The sequence below is a fragment of the Melitaea cinxia genome, chromosome 12 (genome assembly GCF_905220565.1).
Source record: "Melitaea cinxia chromosome 12, ilMelCinx1.1, whole genome shotgun sequence".
Taxonomy (NCBI): Eukaryota; Metazoa; Arthropoda; class Insecta; order Lepidoptera; family Nymphalidae; genus Melitaea; species Melitaea cinxia.
In genome coordinates, this window is record NC_059405.1 from 7,204,250 (window position 1) to 7,222,673 (window position 18,424).

The following is an 18,424-nucleotide window of genomic DNA, read 5'->3' on the forward strand; positions in this document are numbered from 1 at the left end:
CTGAGTGCAAAATACATGGTGCTCCAAAGGTCAAAAAAATATCCATTAATTGATATGCAACTTCAGTAGCCTTTTTTGATGTCAGTGGTCGCAAAATCACAAATTTAGTCAAATGATCCTGATAAACCATAATAAATTTATGCCCGCGATCTTCTTGCGACTGCATGTCAACCAGATCGACTTGGCAGCGGCTGTTCATTTCAGTGTGCAGGATCGGTTTCGAAACCAGACCCCTCGTTTTCTTGCTTTTCTTCCTTTGGCATACTTCGCACATTGATAAATATATATTAATCATTTCTTTTGTAACATTAGCGTACTTTTTTGCCGTTTCATTCTTAAGTCTATCGCGACCGCCATGCCCTATAGATATATGAGCAGCATCAATAATGTCGTAGATTTCCTCAGCCGGCAAAAAATATTTGACAGGTTCCGTGTTTGTAACTAATTTTTTTATACCACAAACTTCAATGATGTTAAAGCGTTTTAGTCTACTGTACTGTAATGGTGTTTTCTTTTCATTAAATTTTGCGTCTTCCACATCCATCGCAAACTTTTCAAATTTTTCTTTTGTCATCACATTGAAATGACTATCTTTCATATCCTCCATCGCTAAAATTCTTTGCAAAAAGCCTTCTTTCTTTTCGTAGTCACTCATTTTTGTTCTAATATCAGCACGTTCTCCACTAATAATGAGTAATATAAAAGTTTATATGTGCGTTTGTCGTTATTTTTATCGACCACCTTAACTTTTTAAGAGTTTTGACTGATACAACCAGTCAAAACCACTTTTGACGGAATCATTTAGTCAAAAGTACTTTTAACCAGCTCCATTGGGCAAAAGTACTTTTAACTGTTATTTTAGTCAAAAGTATTATTGACTAAAGCAAACGGTCAAAAGTACTTCTGACTGATTTTGCTAGTCAATAGTGCTTTTGACTGGTTAAGAGTTTTGACTGCAACATATACATCAACACGGCACCAGCCTTGTTCGCCAGTATCTGTATTTCAAATATTAATGTCAAGTAAAAAATACAAAGTGTGTTTACACTTCGTCGTTTACTTGTAGGTACGATTTGAAATTGACTGGAACAAAAGCCGGTGATGTTATATGCGTCCTTGTTTTGAAATAGGCAACGTTGTACTGAATTAGCTAAATATGATGTACAGAAATAATACATAATACAAAAACACATAATACAAAATATACATAGACATACATACAAAAAAACGATAACGGAGACATTAATGTTGTGATAAGACACGCATAAAAAGCGTCATAAAATTCTTTTAAAGTTTTTTCTACTTAATAATATTACTATTAATGAATAAATAAAATAAATAAGATATTTCAGTAATTCAGACACTTGTGTTAAATATAGAAAATTTAAAAAATACTATACAGCGACAGTGAAAATTATCCTTTATTATGTTTACATAGATCAAAATGTTATTTTTTTATCTATACGTTTTAAGTTATCTCGTGTTATTTGTCAAGTATCAAGATAGAAAAAATATGCGATAGGGGAATAAAAAACAAGTAAATTCCTCGATAAGAACTAAAGAACTGTATCAAATTGAAACAGCCTTATTGTGTCACATTTTAGATTATCAAAATTGGTACATCCAGTAGAAAGTTATGCGGTATAATACAACGTAGGTCTACGAAAAAAGCGTCCAGTAAAAACGCATTATTAGATATAGCTCGAAAAGTAGTTGTTAGATCTCAAATAAATTTAAATGGGACCAATTGGCACACAGCACCTTTCGATTAAAAGAAAATTTGTCGAAATCGCTCCACCCAGTCAAAAGTTTTGAAGTAACATATATATATGTAAAAAAAAATATATTTCATACATAAAAATAATTGTGTTTGCTCGCAAACGAAAAAAACCGACTACAATTACATCGACGAGTAATACAACGTAGATCGACGAAAAAAATAGTCAAGTAACTACGCGTTATCAAAGATTACTCAAAAAGTAGTTATCAGATCTCAATAAAATTCATGTGTGACCACATGATAAACATCAGCTTTCGATTAAATTAAAAATTATTAAAATCGGTACACCCAGTAAAAAGTTATTGCGGATTTTCAAGAGTTTCCCTCGATTTCTCTGGGATCCCATCATCAGATCCTGGTTTCCTTATCATGGTACTAAACTAGAGATATCTGCTTTCCATCAAAAAAAGAATTATCAAAATCGGTACATCCAGTAGAAAGTTATGCGGTATAAATACAACGTAGGTCGACGAAAAAAGCGTCAAGTAAAAACGCATTATTAGATATAACTCGAAAAGTAGTTGTTAGAGCTCAAATGAATTTAAATGGGACCAATTGACACACACCACCTTTCGATTAAAAAAATTGTCGAAATCGGTCCACGCGGTCAAAAGTTCTGATGTAGCTAATATATATAAAAAAAATACAGTTGAATTGAGAACCTCCTCCTTTTTTGGAAGTCGGTTAAAAAATACAGTCGAATTGAGAATCTCCTCCTTTTTTGGAAGCCGGTTAAAAAAACACTCGGATCTGTGACTATCGATTTGAAAGCATTCACAAAGGATTTATTTAGTTAGTTGAGCTTTAGTTGGGCTTATTAGCACATCAGAAAACTACTTAGATTTTTAATATATACAATTTTATTTTTGTGTTACCCACACATTAGGAATTCTAACCATTTTTGAATATCATATCAAAAATTGACCGCTCCAGCGGGGTTCGAAACCGCGTCTCCGACTGACTTAGATTTTTTTTTTTAATTTCTACTTAACGTTTAATTTTCAGTATAAGGTTTATAACGAAATAAAACGAATAGTTTAGTGTTGTCATTTTTGTTTTTGTTGAAAGTAGAATTCAGATCATCGAAGTCTTATCTACATACTTCAATTAAATTAAATGTTTTTGTCTTTATTTTATATTATCTAAAAAGTGTGTTAATAAATAGACACAAATTATTTAGTCGTAAAGGAAGGTCAATAAACACTAGATATTGTTTCTTACGTTCTAACGCGAATAAACGAAAATTTTATCTACTTAGTCATTGCATTTTTAGTTACTGCAGTAAATATCAAGGATGAATTAGGATTTATGTATGTGATGTCCTTCAAGACGTCTCTATCTACGGCGACCATCTGTTAGCGCCTGGTGTGCGCTCTCAGATGGCTGGTGAAGCCAAACTTTGTTTTGAACGTTCGGCTACAAAAGAAACAATATAGTTGCCCATTTTGGTTGTATGAGTAGTCGTAGGAGGGCTTAGCACGGGATTTCTGTTGTTCGCGGTTAGCATCTAAGCTTGCTAAGCGATTCAAAATTTGATGTAGGTACTTAATGGTCATTCTCCATTCTGTCCTATTTTGTGCCAGCTCCTCCCACGAGCCCACAGACATGCCGCAAGCTGATATGTGGCGCTTAAGGACGTCTTTATATCTAAGGTATTGATCTTTTTTTTTATGTCACTAGGTCGGCAAACAAGCATACGGCTCACCTGGTGGTAAGCGATTACCGCAGCTTATAGACGCCTGCAACACCAGAAGCATCGCAAGCGCGTTGCCGACCCAATCCCCAATCCCCCCAGGAGCTCTGGTCACCTTACTCACCAACAGGAACACAATACTGCTTGAAAACAGTATTATTTTGCTGTGATCTTCTGTAAGGTCGAGGTACTACCCCAGTCGGGCTGCTCCATATTTTGAGCAGGAAATCCTTGCTGTGCCCTACCTCAGTTAACCTCCGGCCTTCTATGACTAAGCTTCGAATAAAGCACTGCCTTTGGCTGTCTGACATCGTCCATCCCTACAACATTTATGTATTTATTTATTTATTTAGTCAACAGCAACAACAACAGTTAACATGTCTGCACCATCAAAGTTTGTTAGTCATCAGCAAGCATTTAATACCTTCCATTCCTGTTCATCGTAGCACCTTAGAGCTAAGTACTCGATTCTCCCATTTCACTCAGAGAATAGTACATAAGCTGTGTGGTTACGGCAGTAAGAAAATAGCCACCCCCTCTCTTCCCGGATGTCGTAAGAGGCGACTAAGGGATAAAACAGATCACTACCACCTTGGAACTTAATAAGCCGACCGATGGCGGGATAATCATCCAACTGCTGGCTTTGAAATTACACAGGCCGAAGACGGGCAGCAGCGTCTTCGATGCGACAAAGCCAGCCCTGCGGTCACCAACCCGCCTACCCAGCGTGGTGACTATGGGTCACGCCGTTTTTGGCGTGAGCTTGGGGAGGCCTATGTCAGAAGACTGCGATAGGCTGAAGTGATGCCGACCCAGTACGACATTCCTGACATTGCAATCAGAACCGTAAGAAAACGTATTGTCATAAGCCTATCACTTACGCCCCTGGGGGTTTTGTTATGAGATTTTAATATTACGTTCTTTATTAAAAAGCCGACCCCACTATATGCTTGTTCGGCTGAAGGTTTCCCGACCTAAAAATAGATATATCCACCAAGATATTCACGCAGATTTCCACTCTCTGCCTAATGTGTTTCACCTATTGCAGCTATGTCGATTTTATATTATATTTTCCCAGTTCTCTCGCAATTAGGACTATTTTCTTCTCAGGTCATATGTTTTAGTCATTATCAAGCAGGGTTGTGACATTCCATGACGCTATTTGTAGGTTTCATTTTACGCTATCGTTGTGTTTTCCACCGTAAAAAGTTGGTGTTCAAGTGACTGCGGTTAACCACTTGGGTTAAGATGAGGCAGATTATGTTTGGGCCACCTTTTCTAGGCCCCACTCGGATTGGGGAAAATAGAGCGAACGGAGTCACTAGTGGAGAGATGCGGAGAAGTAGTAGCCGTAAATGGTGTTAGGAGGGTCATAGAAATTCAGGTTAATTTCATTACATCCAAAGTAACTTACTCCAAAATCTTCGTATCTCTTCGTATATCGTGTAGTCTAAGACTGGAGTGACCACCAGTCTTAGACTACATACTTAAAGAGAGTCTTAGATGTATACTATTTTTAATACGTCTTGCAAAAGTCTTTATAACATAAAATGCTATTGTGTTAAATTGTATAAATGACTTCTGTTTCAAATTATTTTGTAAGATAATAGTTTTGTTAAGTTATACTCATTGTTCCGTTTTTTCAAAAACATCATCTTTAGTCAACGAACGTAACTTTATGAAGACCGATATTCATGCTCCTCTCATCTTTAATGTCAATGCTCGGTAAAACAAAAACTTACTTACATTTAATAAAAAAATTAAAATAATTATAAAAAATATCTTTGAATGTATGTAACAATTTTATTTTAACAAAAACAGTATAATTGTTTGAGATAAATAGGTATCATCATTTTGATGTTTATATTTAAACAATTGGTAACTGTACATTTATTATACCAAAGTTTTAAGACGTCGTCGGTCGCGTAAAAAATACTATACTTATAAACGAAATACATATAATATGGATAGAAGCTTATTGTTACTATTATTATTTATATAGTGACACAGAGGCATATAGGAGCAGAATGCAAATATCAAAAATATACAATATTTGTTTAATAGTTTAAATCAAGCAGATTGTTAAAGTATTTTTAATGTCTGTTTTTAATGTAAATTTATTATTAAATAAAGCTAATTTCAGTAAAGTGTAGCTCTAACTGTATGGTAAATAAATTTTCTGTTGAGATGTACCGGAAAGAAACTCAACAGTTACGGAATTTGTTTGCAGGTCTACATAAGTACTGGTGAAATCTCTCAACGCATTATATTTTACCATAGAAGCATGTCACGTATTAATATGAGTTTGGTTAAAAAAATAAATTCAAGTACGCTTGTTATACTTAATCTGATATAAGAAATTTATCTCTATTTAATACTCCATAAGTATGTTTAAACATAGTTTTCCAGTTGGTAGGTCTCAATTGTAGCATTACAAAGATAATACATATTATTTGTCTACATCTGACATACTGATAGTAGAAAACCGGCTTAAAGTATCAAACAATGAAATTTATTTTAAAAATTATATTTGATTAAGAATATAACATAAGCATAAAGTTAATTTTAAATTTTGTATTTAAGGTGTTTGGTGAGTGTAGTCTATCAAGGTTTAGCGGTGTAAGTACGCTAATAAACAAAAACATTCATCATCACATTAATCACTTAATAAGTAAATTAATATCATTACTCCATGCCTCCGGATTAATATTCGGTGCATACCTACCACGTAAACTACGTTTTACAATTTATAACTAATTCCCTAATAAAACCATTTTTATTATATTTAATCGAAATCTGGGGAAGTACTGCCAAAACACGATTGGACAAACTAAAAGTCTTAGAAAAATAATAATAAAAATGTTATTCAAATTAAATTTCGAACATCAACTGAAAAAAATCTATCGTGAAACTAAATTAATGAGCATAAAACAATTATATAATTACAGCACTTGCACTTTTTAGTAAAACTATTAATAAAAATGTCGAACTACAAGCTAGCACTGCAAGCAATTATTGTTTTTTTTTAATTTAGCTGGAGTATCTGGATGGTTTGTATTTAAAGATGTGTATGTATGTGGTGACTACCCAACAAACATTTACGACGTTGAGTAGACGTTTTGGTGACAACTTAATGTTATTTAGTATAATCGTATAAACGACATTAGAACGTTTACTCGACGGCATTAGGGCCCATTTTATTCAACTTAAGGCGCTAAGAGTTTCGTGTAACAGTCATATAAATACCTACCTATATAGTCGCATAGGAGTCATATACACGTTGGCGATTTGACTACATGTCATGTAATGATAGCTGTCGCGGCGTGTATTCGACTTCGTGTCGAGTAATGGCACACAATATGACGTTTATCTAACGTATTCGTTGTATTATTGTCATTTAAAGATGATACTTTTATATTGAACGAATGAAAAATTGTAACAGATTATAAACATAACACACACTAATTGAATATGGCAGTTTTTTTGACAGCTGAGTTAAAATATTGTATTTTTTACTTTGTTGAGGTGATAAAACCATTTCATCAGTTACAAACCATTGTGCAATCAAATTTACTGATTAATGTGAGGTAACTTTGTAACAAATTTTTCATGCGCTTTTAAAATTTTAATGTTTTCGTATATTTTTATTAAGAATTTATTAAGTGACTGCGTTATATGACAACTATATAACTTCCCGACGTATATACTGCGTACATATTGTAAATGTGTACGCCATGACAGTTGATTTAGGGATCAATAATAAAATAATAAACGCCTAGCTAACTTATTTCAAATAATTTATATTTTCAGAACAGAAGAATTTACGAGACATATAACTTAGTTAAGTCTGAATAATACTTTTTTTTTAGATATACCCCACAATTATAATCCATATTTATGTGGATGTTGATAAGTTTTTATCGAAGATGGACTTCATCGAAATGATATGCGCACATTTGAAATGGCCGTGGTCATTATCATTTTTGTAATACTTTAGGATGTATACAAGTTACACTAGTACACTTATTCGACTTATATATAATGGTTACAAGTACTACGTGTAAACAATTACTATTCGTTTAGCAGATGTTTAAAAGGTAATTATATGACAAAATTAATAGTATTATGACGTTTACACTACGAAAACGTTTACACGACGAAAAGTTGTATATGTAAGTTTTATAGATGTCTTCATAGACGCTATTATATGACGATTGTAAAGAAATGTCGAAATAACGTCTATACGACAATGTTATACGACAAAAAATCTATACGTCTATTTGGACACATAATGCACCATAACATGACGTAGAGTTAAAAAAATACTGTAATATAACTTTAATAAGACTCAAAGTCATATAATTGTTTGATTATATGACAAAAATGTTTGTTGGGTATGGGCAAAACACATGAGTTCACGTTATTTTTGGCGTAAACTTGTGGAGGCCTATGTCCAGCAATGGACTGTATAGGCTGTAATGATGTATGTTATTTTCTCCATTAAAAATCTAAGTATGACAACGAATGTCTGTTAATCGTTTGTTTTTTTTTCTTAAATTGTGTTCTCATGTAAGTGATGTAATTGTCTTTATGAGAATAAATAATAATCTTTAAACCTAAACAAAAAAAAAAAAAAAATGCTCCAGTAAGATGTAACCCTGAGTCCCAAGGATATGTTGTGTTGTTTTTTTTTAACGAACACGATTTAATTTTTTTATGAAAGGCTCTAAAAACAAATTATATTAATAATTATGTTTGCAGGCAAACGAAGAAAAACCGCCTTCAATTATATCGACAAGTAATACAACGTAGGTAGACAAAAAACTTGTCGAGTAAATACGCATTATCAAAGATTACTCCAAAAGTTGTAATCAGATCTCGATGAAATTTAAATGTGACCACATGATAAACGTCGGCTTTCGATTAAATTAAAAATCATCAAAATATGTACACCCTATGCGGCTTTTCGAGAGTTTCCCTCGATTTCTCTGGGATCCCATCATCAGATCCTGGTTTCCTTATCATAGTACCAAACTAGGGCAAACTAAGCTACTATATCTCCTTTCCAACGAAACAAGAATTATCAAAATCAGTTCATAAACGACGGAGTTATCCCCGAACATACATAAAATATAAATATATATACATATATATATATATATATATATATATATATATATATATATATATATATATATATATATACTAGCTGTGCCCGCGGCTTCGCTCGCGTTGAAATCAGTGTGTCACAAAGTTTTCCCGGTAAACCTCCAGTGAAACTATCATCAAAATCGGCTTAGCCGTTCCGTAAATCTTCCTCTTGAAGCCCTCTCTCCATTGGTGAAACCGCATAAAAATCCGTTCAGTAGATTTTGAGGGAATCGATCACATACACTTTTGGGGACTTTGTTTTATAATACCTGTTACTACAACTGTTACCCGCGACTACGTTCGCATAGTTATGAAGATATGTACTATTAAGATTTTTAACGCAAATTATTTTTTTAAATAACCTATCAGGTGAACTGCTGCTGTATACGTTTCATACAAACTATCATCCCCAATTAAACTCCCTTAGCGGTGGAATATCACAAAATCCGTTCTTAGCGGAAGTCTACTAACTATAATTTACCCCCCCCCCCTGCCAAATTTCATCTTTGTCCATCCTGGGTGGATGGTACCATCCAGCGGTTTTTGAGTTCTCGTGATGAGTGAGTCAGCGACCTTTCTCTTTTATATATATAGATCACGATGCATTATTTGGACAACTCCTCACCATCTATAGAGCATACATTGTAAATTTCAAGTCTCTTACTTCAAAAATATAGGACTTTCATACAAACTTCCAACCCCCGTTTTATCCCCTTAGGGGTCGAGTTTCGTAAAATCCATTCTTAGCGAATGTCTAAGCACTATAAGGAACCTACCTGCCACATTTCAAGTTTATAGCTGTTATAGTTTCGGAGATTTTGTGATGAGTGAGTCAACCTACCAACCCCGTTTTAACCCCAAAAGGGTGTTCATTTTTAAAGATACATTATTCGAACACCTTCTCGCTATCTATAGAGCATACCTTTTCAATTTCAAGTCTCTTACTTCAAAAACATAGGACTTTCATACAAACTTTCAACCCCACTTTTAACCCCTTAGGGGTCGAGTTTCATAAAATCAGTTCTTAGTAGATGTCTACGCCCTATAAGGAACCTACCTGCAAACTTTAAGTTTGTGGCTGTTATAGTTTCGGAGATTCCGTGATGACTGAGTCAACCTACCATCACCCGTTTTAACCCCAAAAGGGAGTGGATTTCTAAAGATAGATTATTTGGACACCTTCTCACCATTTATAGAGCATGCATTTTAAATTTAAAGTCTCTTACTTCAAAAACATAGCACTTTCATACAAACTTCCAACTCCCGTTTTACCCCCTTAGGGGCCGAGTTTCATAAAACTCGGTATTAACGAATGTCTACGCCCTATAAGGAACCTACCTGCCAGATTTCAAGTTTGTGGCTGTTTTAGTTGCGGAGATTTCATGATGAGTGAGTCAACCTACCATCCCCCGTTTTAACCCCAAAAGGGAGTTGATTTCTAAAGATACATTATTTAGACACCTTCTCACCATCTGTAGAGCATACATTTTAAATTTCAAGTATCTTACTTCAAAAACATAGGACTTTCATACAAACTACCAACCCCCGTTTTTACTCCCTTAGGGGTCGAGTTTTGTAAAATCCGTTCTTTACAGATGTCTACACCATATAAAGAAACTATCGGTCAAATTTCAAGTTTGTATCTGTTACAGTTTCGAAGATTTCGTGATGAGCGAGTCAACCTACCATCCCCCGTTTTAACCCCAAGAATGGGGTTGATTTCTAAAGGCACATAATTTAGACACCTTCTCACCATCTATAGAGCATACATTTTAAATTTCAAGTCTCTTACTTCAAAAACATAGGACTTTCATACAAACTTCCAACCCCCGTTTTATCACCTTAGGGGTCGAATTTCGTAACATCCGTTCTTAGCGGATGTCTACGTCCTATAAGAAACCTACCTGCCAAATTTTAAGTTTGTAGGTGTTATAGTTTCGGAGATTTCGTGATGAGTAAGTCAACCTACTATCCCCCGTTTTAACCCCAAAAGGGGGTTGATTTCTATCGATACATTATTTGAACGCCTCCTCACCATCTATAGAGCATATATTTTAAATTTCAAGTCTCTTACTTCAAAATCATAGGACGTTCATACAAACTTGCAACCCCCATTTCACCCCCTTAGGGGTCGAGTTTCGTAAAATCCGTTCTTAGCGGATGCCTACGTCTTATAAGGAGCCTACCTGCCAAATTTCAAGTTTGTAGGTGTTATAGTTTCGGAGATTTCGTGATGAATGACCTTTCGCGTTTATATATATTATAGATAGATATATATATATACGGTCGCATTGAGTAAACTCCTCCTTTTTTTGAAGTCGATTAAAAAATATATTAGGAAATTTGATTGAAGTCATATCTACAATACCTATGCTAATTAAGGTATTGTAGATTGTATGGTAAATTTTTTGTGGCTTTTCATCAAATGGCTATATTTATTGTAATGGAATGGAATTTAATATGTCAAAAGTCTTGGCTAAAAGATTTATTAATAAAATTATTTGTATAGCGTTCCGTGTTATAATTTCATTAATTTTAAATTTAATTTAATAATAAATTTCCAAATATTACATGTCACGAGGTTCTTGTATAATCACAGTTGTATTTACGTTTATAATATAAACTCAATACCATCTCGATTTCTTTATGACGTGTTTGACAAAAAAAAATAGAGAAAAATAGTACCATTGTAATGTAAACAAATATATATACAATAATGGTGCCGATAAATACTTTTATTGGAAACTTTGGAAAGTATCACATGTGGCTTAGTGTTATAATTTTTTTGAGTAAATTTTTTGTGGCTTTTCATCAAATGGCTATATTTTTTTTGGCTCCTCCTATTCAGTATAGTTGCCCTAGAAATAATAATACATGTTGTGATACTCCTGTCTATGATAAAACAGATTTTACACGAACTATTGTAATGGAATGGAATTTAATATGTCAAAAGTCTTGGCTAAAAGATTTTACCCAAACAATTTTTCAATTTGGTGTACTTATCGGAAGCTTAACTTTAGGTCTTGCATCAGACAGGTCTGCACGTTTTTAACAACTGTTCTTTTGTAGTGAAGCGAGTAGTCGCCTTAAAGCCTGCCACGTGTGTCTTACAATATTTGTTTCTGATGTGGGGGTATGGTACAGTATGTTTCTGAGAATAGTTAAAGTCGCCCGTAATACTTGTGATCTTCGATACATTATTACGATAGTTGATATTTATTGTAGGCAAATTATGTGTGTCAAACCGTAGCGGAGCAGCATGTAAAGTTTCGACTCTTCTTCTACATAGGGAAAGTCGCCTAATGCCCAGCAGTGAGAATTTTTGAATCAGTTCAAGAATATTAAATATATTGTAATATTTAGATTTATAAATATATACCACATTACGTTACATATATTACATTTTTATATATATATTTATTTACAGATATGGTAGAAGGATAACTTTGCTTATTGCAATAATTTTTGAAATTTTCACTGGAATGATTGCTGCTTTTATGCCAGATTACTGGAGTTTCACAATTGTGCGTATGATTTTGGGCGTAGCTGCTGGAGGAGTGACGGTAGTGTCGTTTGTGCTACTGATGGAAATTGTTGGTTGCGCGTATAGAGATGTGATATCCATTATTTTTCACATACCATTTACAATTGGGCACATCATATTAGCGCTTTTTGGATATTTTATAAGAGACTATGTGCGTTTCCAAGTAGTCATATCTGCTGCAAGTATAATTCAATTACTTTATATATGCCTATTACCTGAATCACCAAGATGGCTTTTATCAAAAAATAAAACATTTAAAGCCATAGAGGTTATGGAACGTATTGCTGCAATGTTAGTACTAAAATGTTATTCATAAAAATATACACCGTTACACATATACACCGTTTATATATTTAAAAAGAAAAAAAATATATTAATGGCAGTTTTGTGAGCAAAGTTATCAAAATATAAAATATTAAAAATTATTAATTTGTTTATGAATTTTCTTAATATTTCTTATGTTGCAGAAATAGTCTACCAAAATCAGAAATTCGGCGACAAATTGAGATTTATCAAATGGAGTCCGTAGCTTTAAGGCAGCGAAGACAAAATGTTATTGATTTATTGCGTAATTCTTATTTAAGAAAAAATATATTAGTTATGTCATTGTCTTGGTTTGTATCAGGATATTGCCATTACGGAGTATCTCATTTTATTAGCCGTCTGACTGGAAACATTTTTATAAATGTAGTAGCAAACGGGTGTATATGTTTGTGTGGGTGTCTGTTCGTAATTCCACTTATAAAGTACATAGGTAGGAGGAAATTGGTAATTTCTTGTAATGTAACAAGTAGTATATGCCTTTTATTTATAGCCTGCGTTCCTGAAGGTGTAGTATCTTTAATATTAGGATGTGTGGGGGATCTATTTTGCTTCATGGCATATATTGTGCTTTACTTATATTGCTCAGAAATGTTTCCAACAGTCATACGAAACGCAGCAGTAGGAATATCCTCTATGATGGCACGATTTGGTTCTATGATAGCACCGTTTGTTGCTGACTTTCGAACATATGGAAAGTGGTGTGCTCCAGTCGCATTCGGTTTCCCTCTAATGATTGGAGCATTTTTGTGTATGTTCCTTCCAGAGACAAAGGGTACTGAACTTGTAATGTCTATAGAAGAATCTCAGTTATTAAAACGTAATACCCACTCAACTTCTCAAAATAGAGTGTCAAATGAATTTAGTATACATAATAATAATAATAATAAAAGCCTTTATTAACAATCTTATATGTTACATTTCATCTTATCACTACTTATGTACTACTTACTAATACTAAATTGGTTGTTTATGAAAGCAACGTAATTAATTTTATTATTTGTATTAGACACCGGTTTTGTGATTGTCTTGCTCTTTGGCATAGGCCTCCCCAAGTGTTCTCCACAACGATCGATCTCTTGCTATCCTCATCCAGCATGGTCCTGCTACCTCCTTGATATCATCCTCCCACCTTCGATACTGCCTGCCTTTACTTCTCTTATTATATCTAGGGCACCATTCCGTCACTTCGTTTGTCCACTTTTCTGTCCTACTTCTTGTTATGTGTCCAGCCCATTTCCATTTCAGTTGTTTAATTTGGTATTTTATATCTTTAATCTTAGTTCGTTTTCTGATTGTTTTTAAGCTAATTTTATCTTTTAATTTTATGTTGAGTATGCTTCTTTCCATTCGGTGTTGACAGGTTTCTAGTGATTTGATATTTTTCTTTGTACAACTCCATGTCTGGCATCCGTAGGTCATGCTTGGTAGAATGCATGTATTAAATATTTTCTTCTTCCCTTCTATTGGTATTTCCGAATTTTTCATAATATCTTTTAGAGCCCAGTATTTCTTCCATCCTAGGTTTATTCTATTTTGAATTTCCTTGGTTGTGATGTCTGTTGGGGATATTATTTGACCTAAGTATGTATATTCATTTACATATTCTAGTTCAGCAGCATTTTCAGGTTTAATAGGAATTTTGATGTGATTTGTCATTAACTTTGTTTTACTGGTATTTATTAATAGTCCTACCTTTTCGCTTTTATTTATCAGTTGTTCGATCATAATCTGCAGAGTGTTTGGATCACCACATATTAATATAAGATCATCTGCGAATCTTAGATGGTTTAGTAATACTCCATTAACATTAATACCGTATTCCTTCCAATCCAATTGTCGAAATATATGTTCTAGGGTTGCCAAGAACAGTTTGGGTGATAAGGGATCTCCCTGTCTAACTCCTTTCTTAATGGGAAAACATTCTCCTATCTTTTCTGTACGTATTTTGGCTGTCATGTTTATGTATATATTCTTTATTATGTTTATGTATTTACTGTGGACCCGTTGTGCGGTGAGGGCTTCCCATATTTTCTCATGTTTCAGCGAATCAAATGCTTTATTGTAGTCTATAAATGCTAAGTAGTAGTTTATTCCATATTCATTGCATTTCTGGATCATTTGTTTGATAGTGTGGATGTGGTCGATGGTTGAAAAACCACTTCGAAACCCTGCCTGTTCTTTCGGCTGATTCTCGTCTATAGTTTTTGTTATCCGGTCTAGTACTATCTTGGAGAAAACTTTGTATACGTTTGATATCAACGAAATGGGTCTGTAGTTCGATATATTATCTGTTCTCCCTTTCTTATGAAGTAAAATTATTGTAGATGTGGTCCATTGAAGGGGTATATATTCTGTTTTTAAAATTTCGTTAAAAATCTTTGTTAGTGTTTCCAAGATAGTCTCTGATACTCCTTTTAACAGTTCATTAGAGATGTTATCTTCGCCGGGTGATTTTCCTGTTTTCTGTGATTTGATGGCTTTGGTAACTTCATCTTTCAATATATTAGGAACTGGTTCTTCTTCGGTACTCGTAACTGTTTCGCTACTTATAATTGATGTACTTGATTTGTCATGATAAAGATTGCGATAGAAATCAGTTGCTGTATTTAATATTTCGTTTCTTTTAGATTTATGTTTTTGAGTTTTATGATGTATGACGTTAGTAATCCAGTTTGTGTGGTCTTGAAGTTCCTTCCACGCACTCTTGATTCCACCAAATTTTGTTATGTAGAGTTGTATTAAATTAGTTTTTTGTGTATTTCTGAACTTTTTTATTTCAGTGTTTATTTCTTTACTTATTTTAATTATGTTTTGTCTATTGTTCCTTCTGTTCTTAAATAAAAGTGCTCTTTGTTTTATTAATCTTCTTGCTTCAGATCCTATTCTATCTTTAAATGATTTGTCTTTTTCAAAGATTTTATTAGTTCTTTTTAATTCTTCTTCCAAGGTATCATATTTATCCTGGACTGTTCTTAGTTCGCTTATTGGTGTTAATTTAGTTTTTAGGGATTCTAGAATATGGCTTGGTAATGGTAATGTAATTGCTCGCTTAGTATTTTGCATATGTTTCCTAGAATTTTTAGGTTCATTTAGGTGTAGTTGACCTCGGAGTAGTCTGTGATCAGTAAAATAGTTAAAATTATTGAGGACTTCCACGTTTAAGAAAAGCTGCGGTTTATTTGTAGTTATGAAATCTATCTCATTTCTTATTTGGCCGTTGGGAGATTCCCACGTCCATTTTCTTTTAGGTTTTCTTTTATAAAAAGTGTTCATTATATGTAAATTATTTTCTAATGCGTAGTTTATCAATCTTTGTCCATTTTCGTTTCTCTTGCCGGTTGTATAGGGTCCAAGTATTTTGTCTTCGTTCTTTCCTCGCTGGCCAATTTGTCCATTAAAGTCTCCCATCACAATAATTGCCTTATACAAAGTCTCCATTGTTTCATTTAGGTTTTCGTAGAAGTTATTTTTAATTTCTTTTTTCGCTACCTCAGTAGGAGCATATACTTGGACTATTGATGTCGGGTGTTTGTGACCAGGAAGTATAATATTTAAGACAGCTATCCTGTCTGAGACTCCTTTAAATTCAATTATGTTATTTTTCAGGTATTTTTTGACTAAGAATCCAACGCCGTATATTCCTGTTATTTCATTTTTATAGTATATTATGTAATCTTTATGCTCTTCTATATTTTCTTTCGATCTACGTACATCACTTATACCAAGTATATCCCAATTAATGTTGTTTAACGCATGTTCAAGTTCTATTAAACATTCTTTTGACTTTAACGATCTTGTATTCAATGTCGCTATGTGGAGTCTTCTTTTCTTGGTGTTCATTATAGTTTTATTTTCCATTTGTAGTGTAGTATTTTGGGGGGTTTGGTCGATAACCCCGCGGTGACCAACCGTATTGGGGTTTTTCTTGTTTTTTCCTTTGTTCTTGCCTAAATAGTTTGTTTTGATTTCGTTACCGGTGTCTAACTTTCCCTATGCGTTATGTTGTTGAGATGATTTTTCATTCAAAGACGCAGATCTTGCCCTCATATACTCAAACGCATTTGTTTTGTGTAATTTAGAGGATGCAGTAATATTTTGTGAACCACTGGAGTGTGATGTGTTTGTGTTGTTAGGAGATATCGAGGCCTCTCTCTTTCTTTTTTCTGTATCTGGTGTTTCTTTGATAACTATTTTATTGTTTCGAATGAATGCGTCCTTTCCATTTTGTTTTTCTTGTTTAAGTTTTTCCTGGAGGATCTTTCGCATTTCCATTGTTTCTTTTGAAAAATCCTCAGTAATGTAAGTTTGTTTCGGCATTTTTATTTTATTTTTCAGTATTATTAGCTTCTTTTGGAATGATGTGAAAGATATGAGTATTGGCCTTACCTTCCTCTCTCCCTGTTTCTTTCCTAACCTATAGTAGTTATTTATTTCGTATATATCTATGTCAGTATCTAGGTTTTTCAATGTTTGTTTAATTAGATTGAATAATTCTTGCTGATTCTTTTCTGTTTCTTTTATACCATGTAGTAACAAATTATTTTTTCTGTTTTTTTCCTCTAAATATTTTACCTTTTTCTCTAATTTTTGTACCTCATTTTTCAAATATTTGTTTTCTTCCAGGAATGGTTGTAGTTTCTCCTCTATATTGTGCATGATGGTCTCATTTACACTCCTTGTAATAGCTGCTGTTTGTTGATCAAGTTCTATTTTCATCATCTTAAACAGTTGTGCTATCTCTGGTGACATTTCCTTAGAACTCATGTTATAAAAACAAAACTTTTTTTATTCTGCGTGTATTGAAACGTATTTTTCTCGTTGAGCTAGCAACACCACCGATATCTTTGCCACTGATAGGTGTCACTGTCAAATGTCACTATCTGGTAAGTTGGTAACGCTGTTTATTTGTCAATTGATGATGAAATATTTCTACCCTCAATTCATAGATTATTATATTTGTGATTTTATTCGTTATTTCTAAGTTATTTTTGGGTATTTTCGCGTACCTTTTTTACAATATCCGCGTAGATCTATCTTCTTGATTAAGGATTTTGTAATGTGCGGTCGGTATTGGTAAGATTTCACTATGAATTCAATTAATAATCTAGGAGCACTTTACGTACACTGTTGTCGCTTTGACATCCGGAAACGGAAACATACATAAGAGATAATAAATAAGTTTTTTGTGAAAAGTGTTGTTTAATTTTCGTAAATATAAACTAAAAACTTAACAAAAAAAAAATATATATTTCAAATTGTTCTTCAGAACTATACTTTTTATTATATGTTAATATTTTTATTAAAGTCGAGTAACCCAAAGTCCTACTGTTTATTTCCTATCAATCGTTGTTAATTTTATGAACAAACTAGCTGAGCCCGCGATTTCGTCTGCGTGGAATTTAAGAAAATAATTATTGTTTAGTTCGCAGAGTTATAACAAAAAGTAGCCTAAGCTACGCCTTATTACCTCAGCTATCTGCCCAGCAAAGTCGGTCCAGCCGTTTCAGAGGTTAGCCAGAACAAACAGACAGACAGACAGACAGACAAAAATTATAATAAATGTTATTTTGGTATATTTAGCGCGTATACATGTACATGTGAATTTAGTTAATAGCGGTTATTTTAATATTACAAACAGACACTCCAGTTTTATTTATTTGTATAGATATAGATTTTATTTGGTATAGGTAGCCCGGAATTTGAAAGTATTAAATTTGAACTAAAAAGCGTAATAGTCGTAGAAACACGTTCAAAAAGCAAATCTGATATATTTTTGTATGATGTCGCAAAACATCCTTCCGCCAGGTTTATCCAAAAGGAATCGATGCAGAAAGCGTGGTGGATCAAAAGTGATGGATAATATAGCAGTACAGCAGTTTTACGCCATGTAAATTCTATTATAGCAAATAAAATGTTAAAATCACATATATAT

At 33.4% G+C, this 18,424-nt stretch overlaps 1 protein-coding gene across 1 annotated transcript; it reads left to right on the forward strand.

Moving 5' to 3' along the window:
- Positions 1-11,340: 11,340 nt before the first annotated feature.
- Positions 11,341-17,684, forward strand: LOC123658573 (organic cation transporter protein-like). Its single transcript, XM_045593949.1, has 4 exons — positions 11,341-11,660; positions 12,052-12,459; positions 12,636-13,356; positions 17,649-17,684. The coding sequence occupies exons 1-4, from the start codon at positions 11,341-11,343 to the stop codon at positions 17,661-17,663; spliced, it is 1,464 nt and encodes a 487-aa protein (XP_045449905.1). The 3' UTR covers positions 17,664-17,684.
- The last annotated feature ends 740 nt before the right edge of the window (positions 17,685-18,424 follow it).

Bases quoted from the DNA above. Each gene is read 5' to 3' on its own strand.
- LOC123658573 (XM_045593949.1), top strand. From the start codon at position 11,341: ATGGTGCCGATAAATACTTTTATTGGAAACTTTGGAAAGTATCACATG. The intron at 11,661-12,051 runs GTCTGCACGTTT...ATTTATTTACAG, and splicing joins TTAGGTCTTGCATCAGACAG to ATATGGTAGAAGGATAACTT. The intron at 12,460-12,635 runs GTTAGTACTAAA...CTTATGTTGCAG, and splicing joins ATGGAACGTATTGCTGCAAT to AAATAGTCTACCAAAATCAG.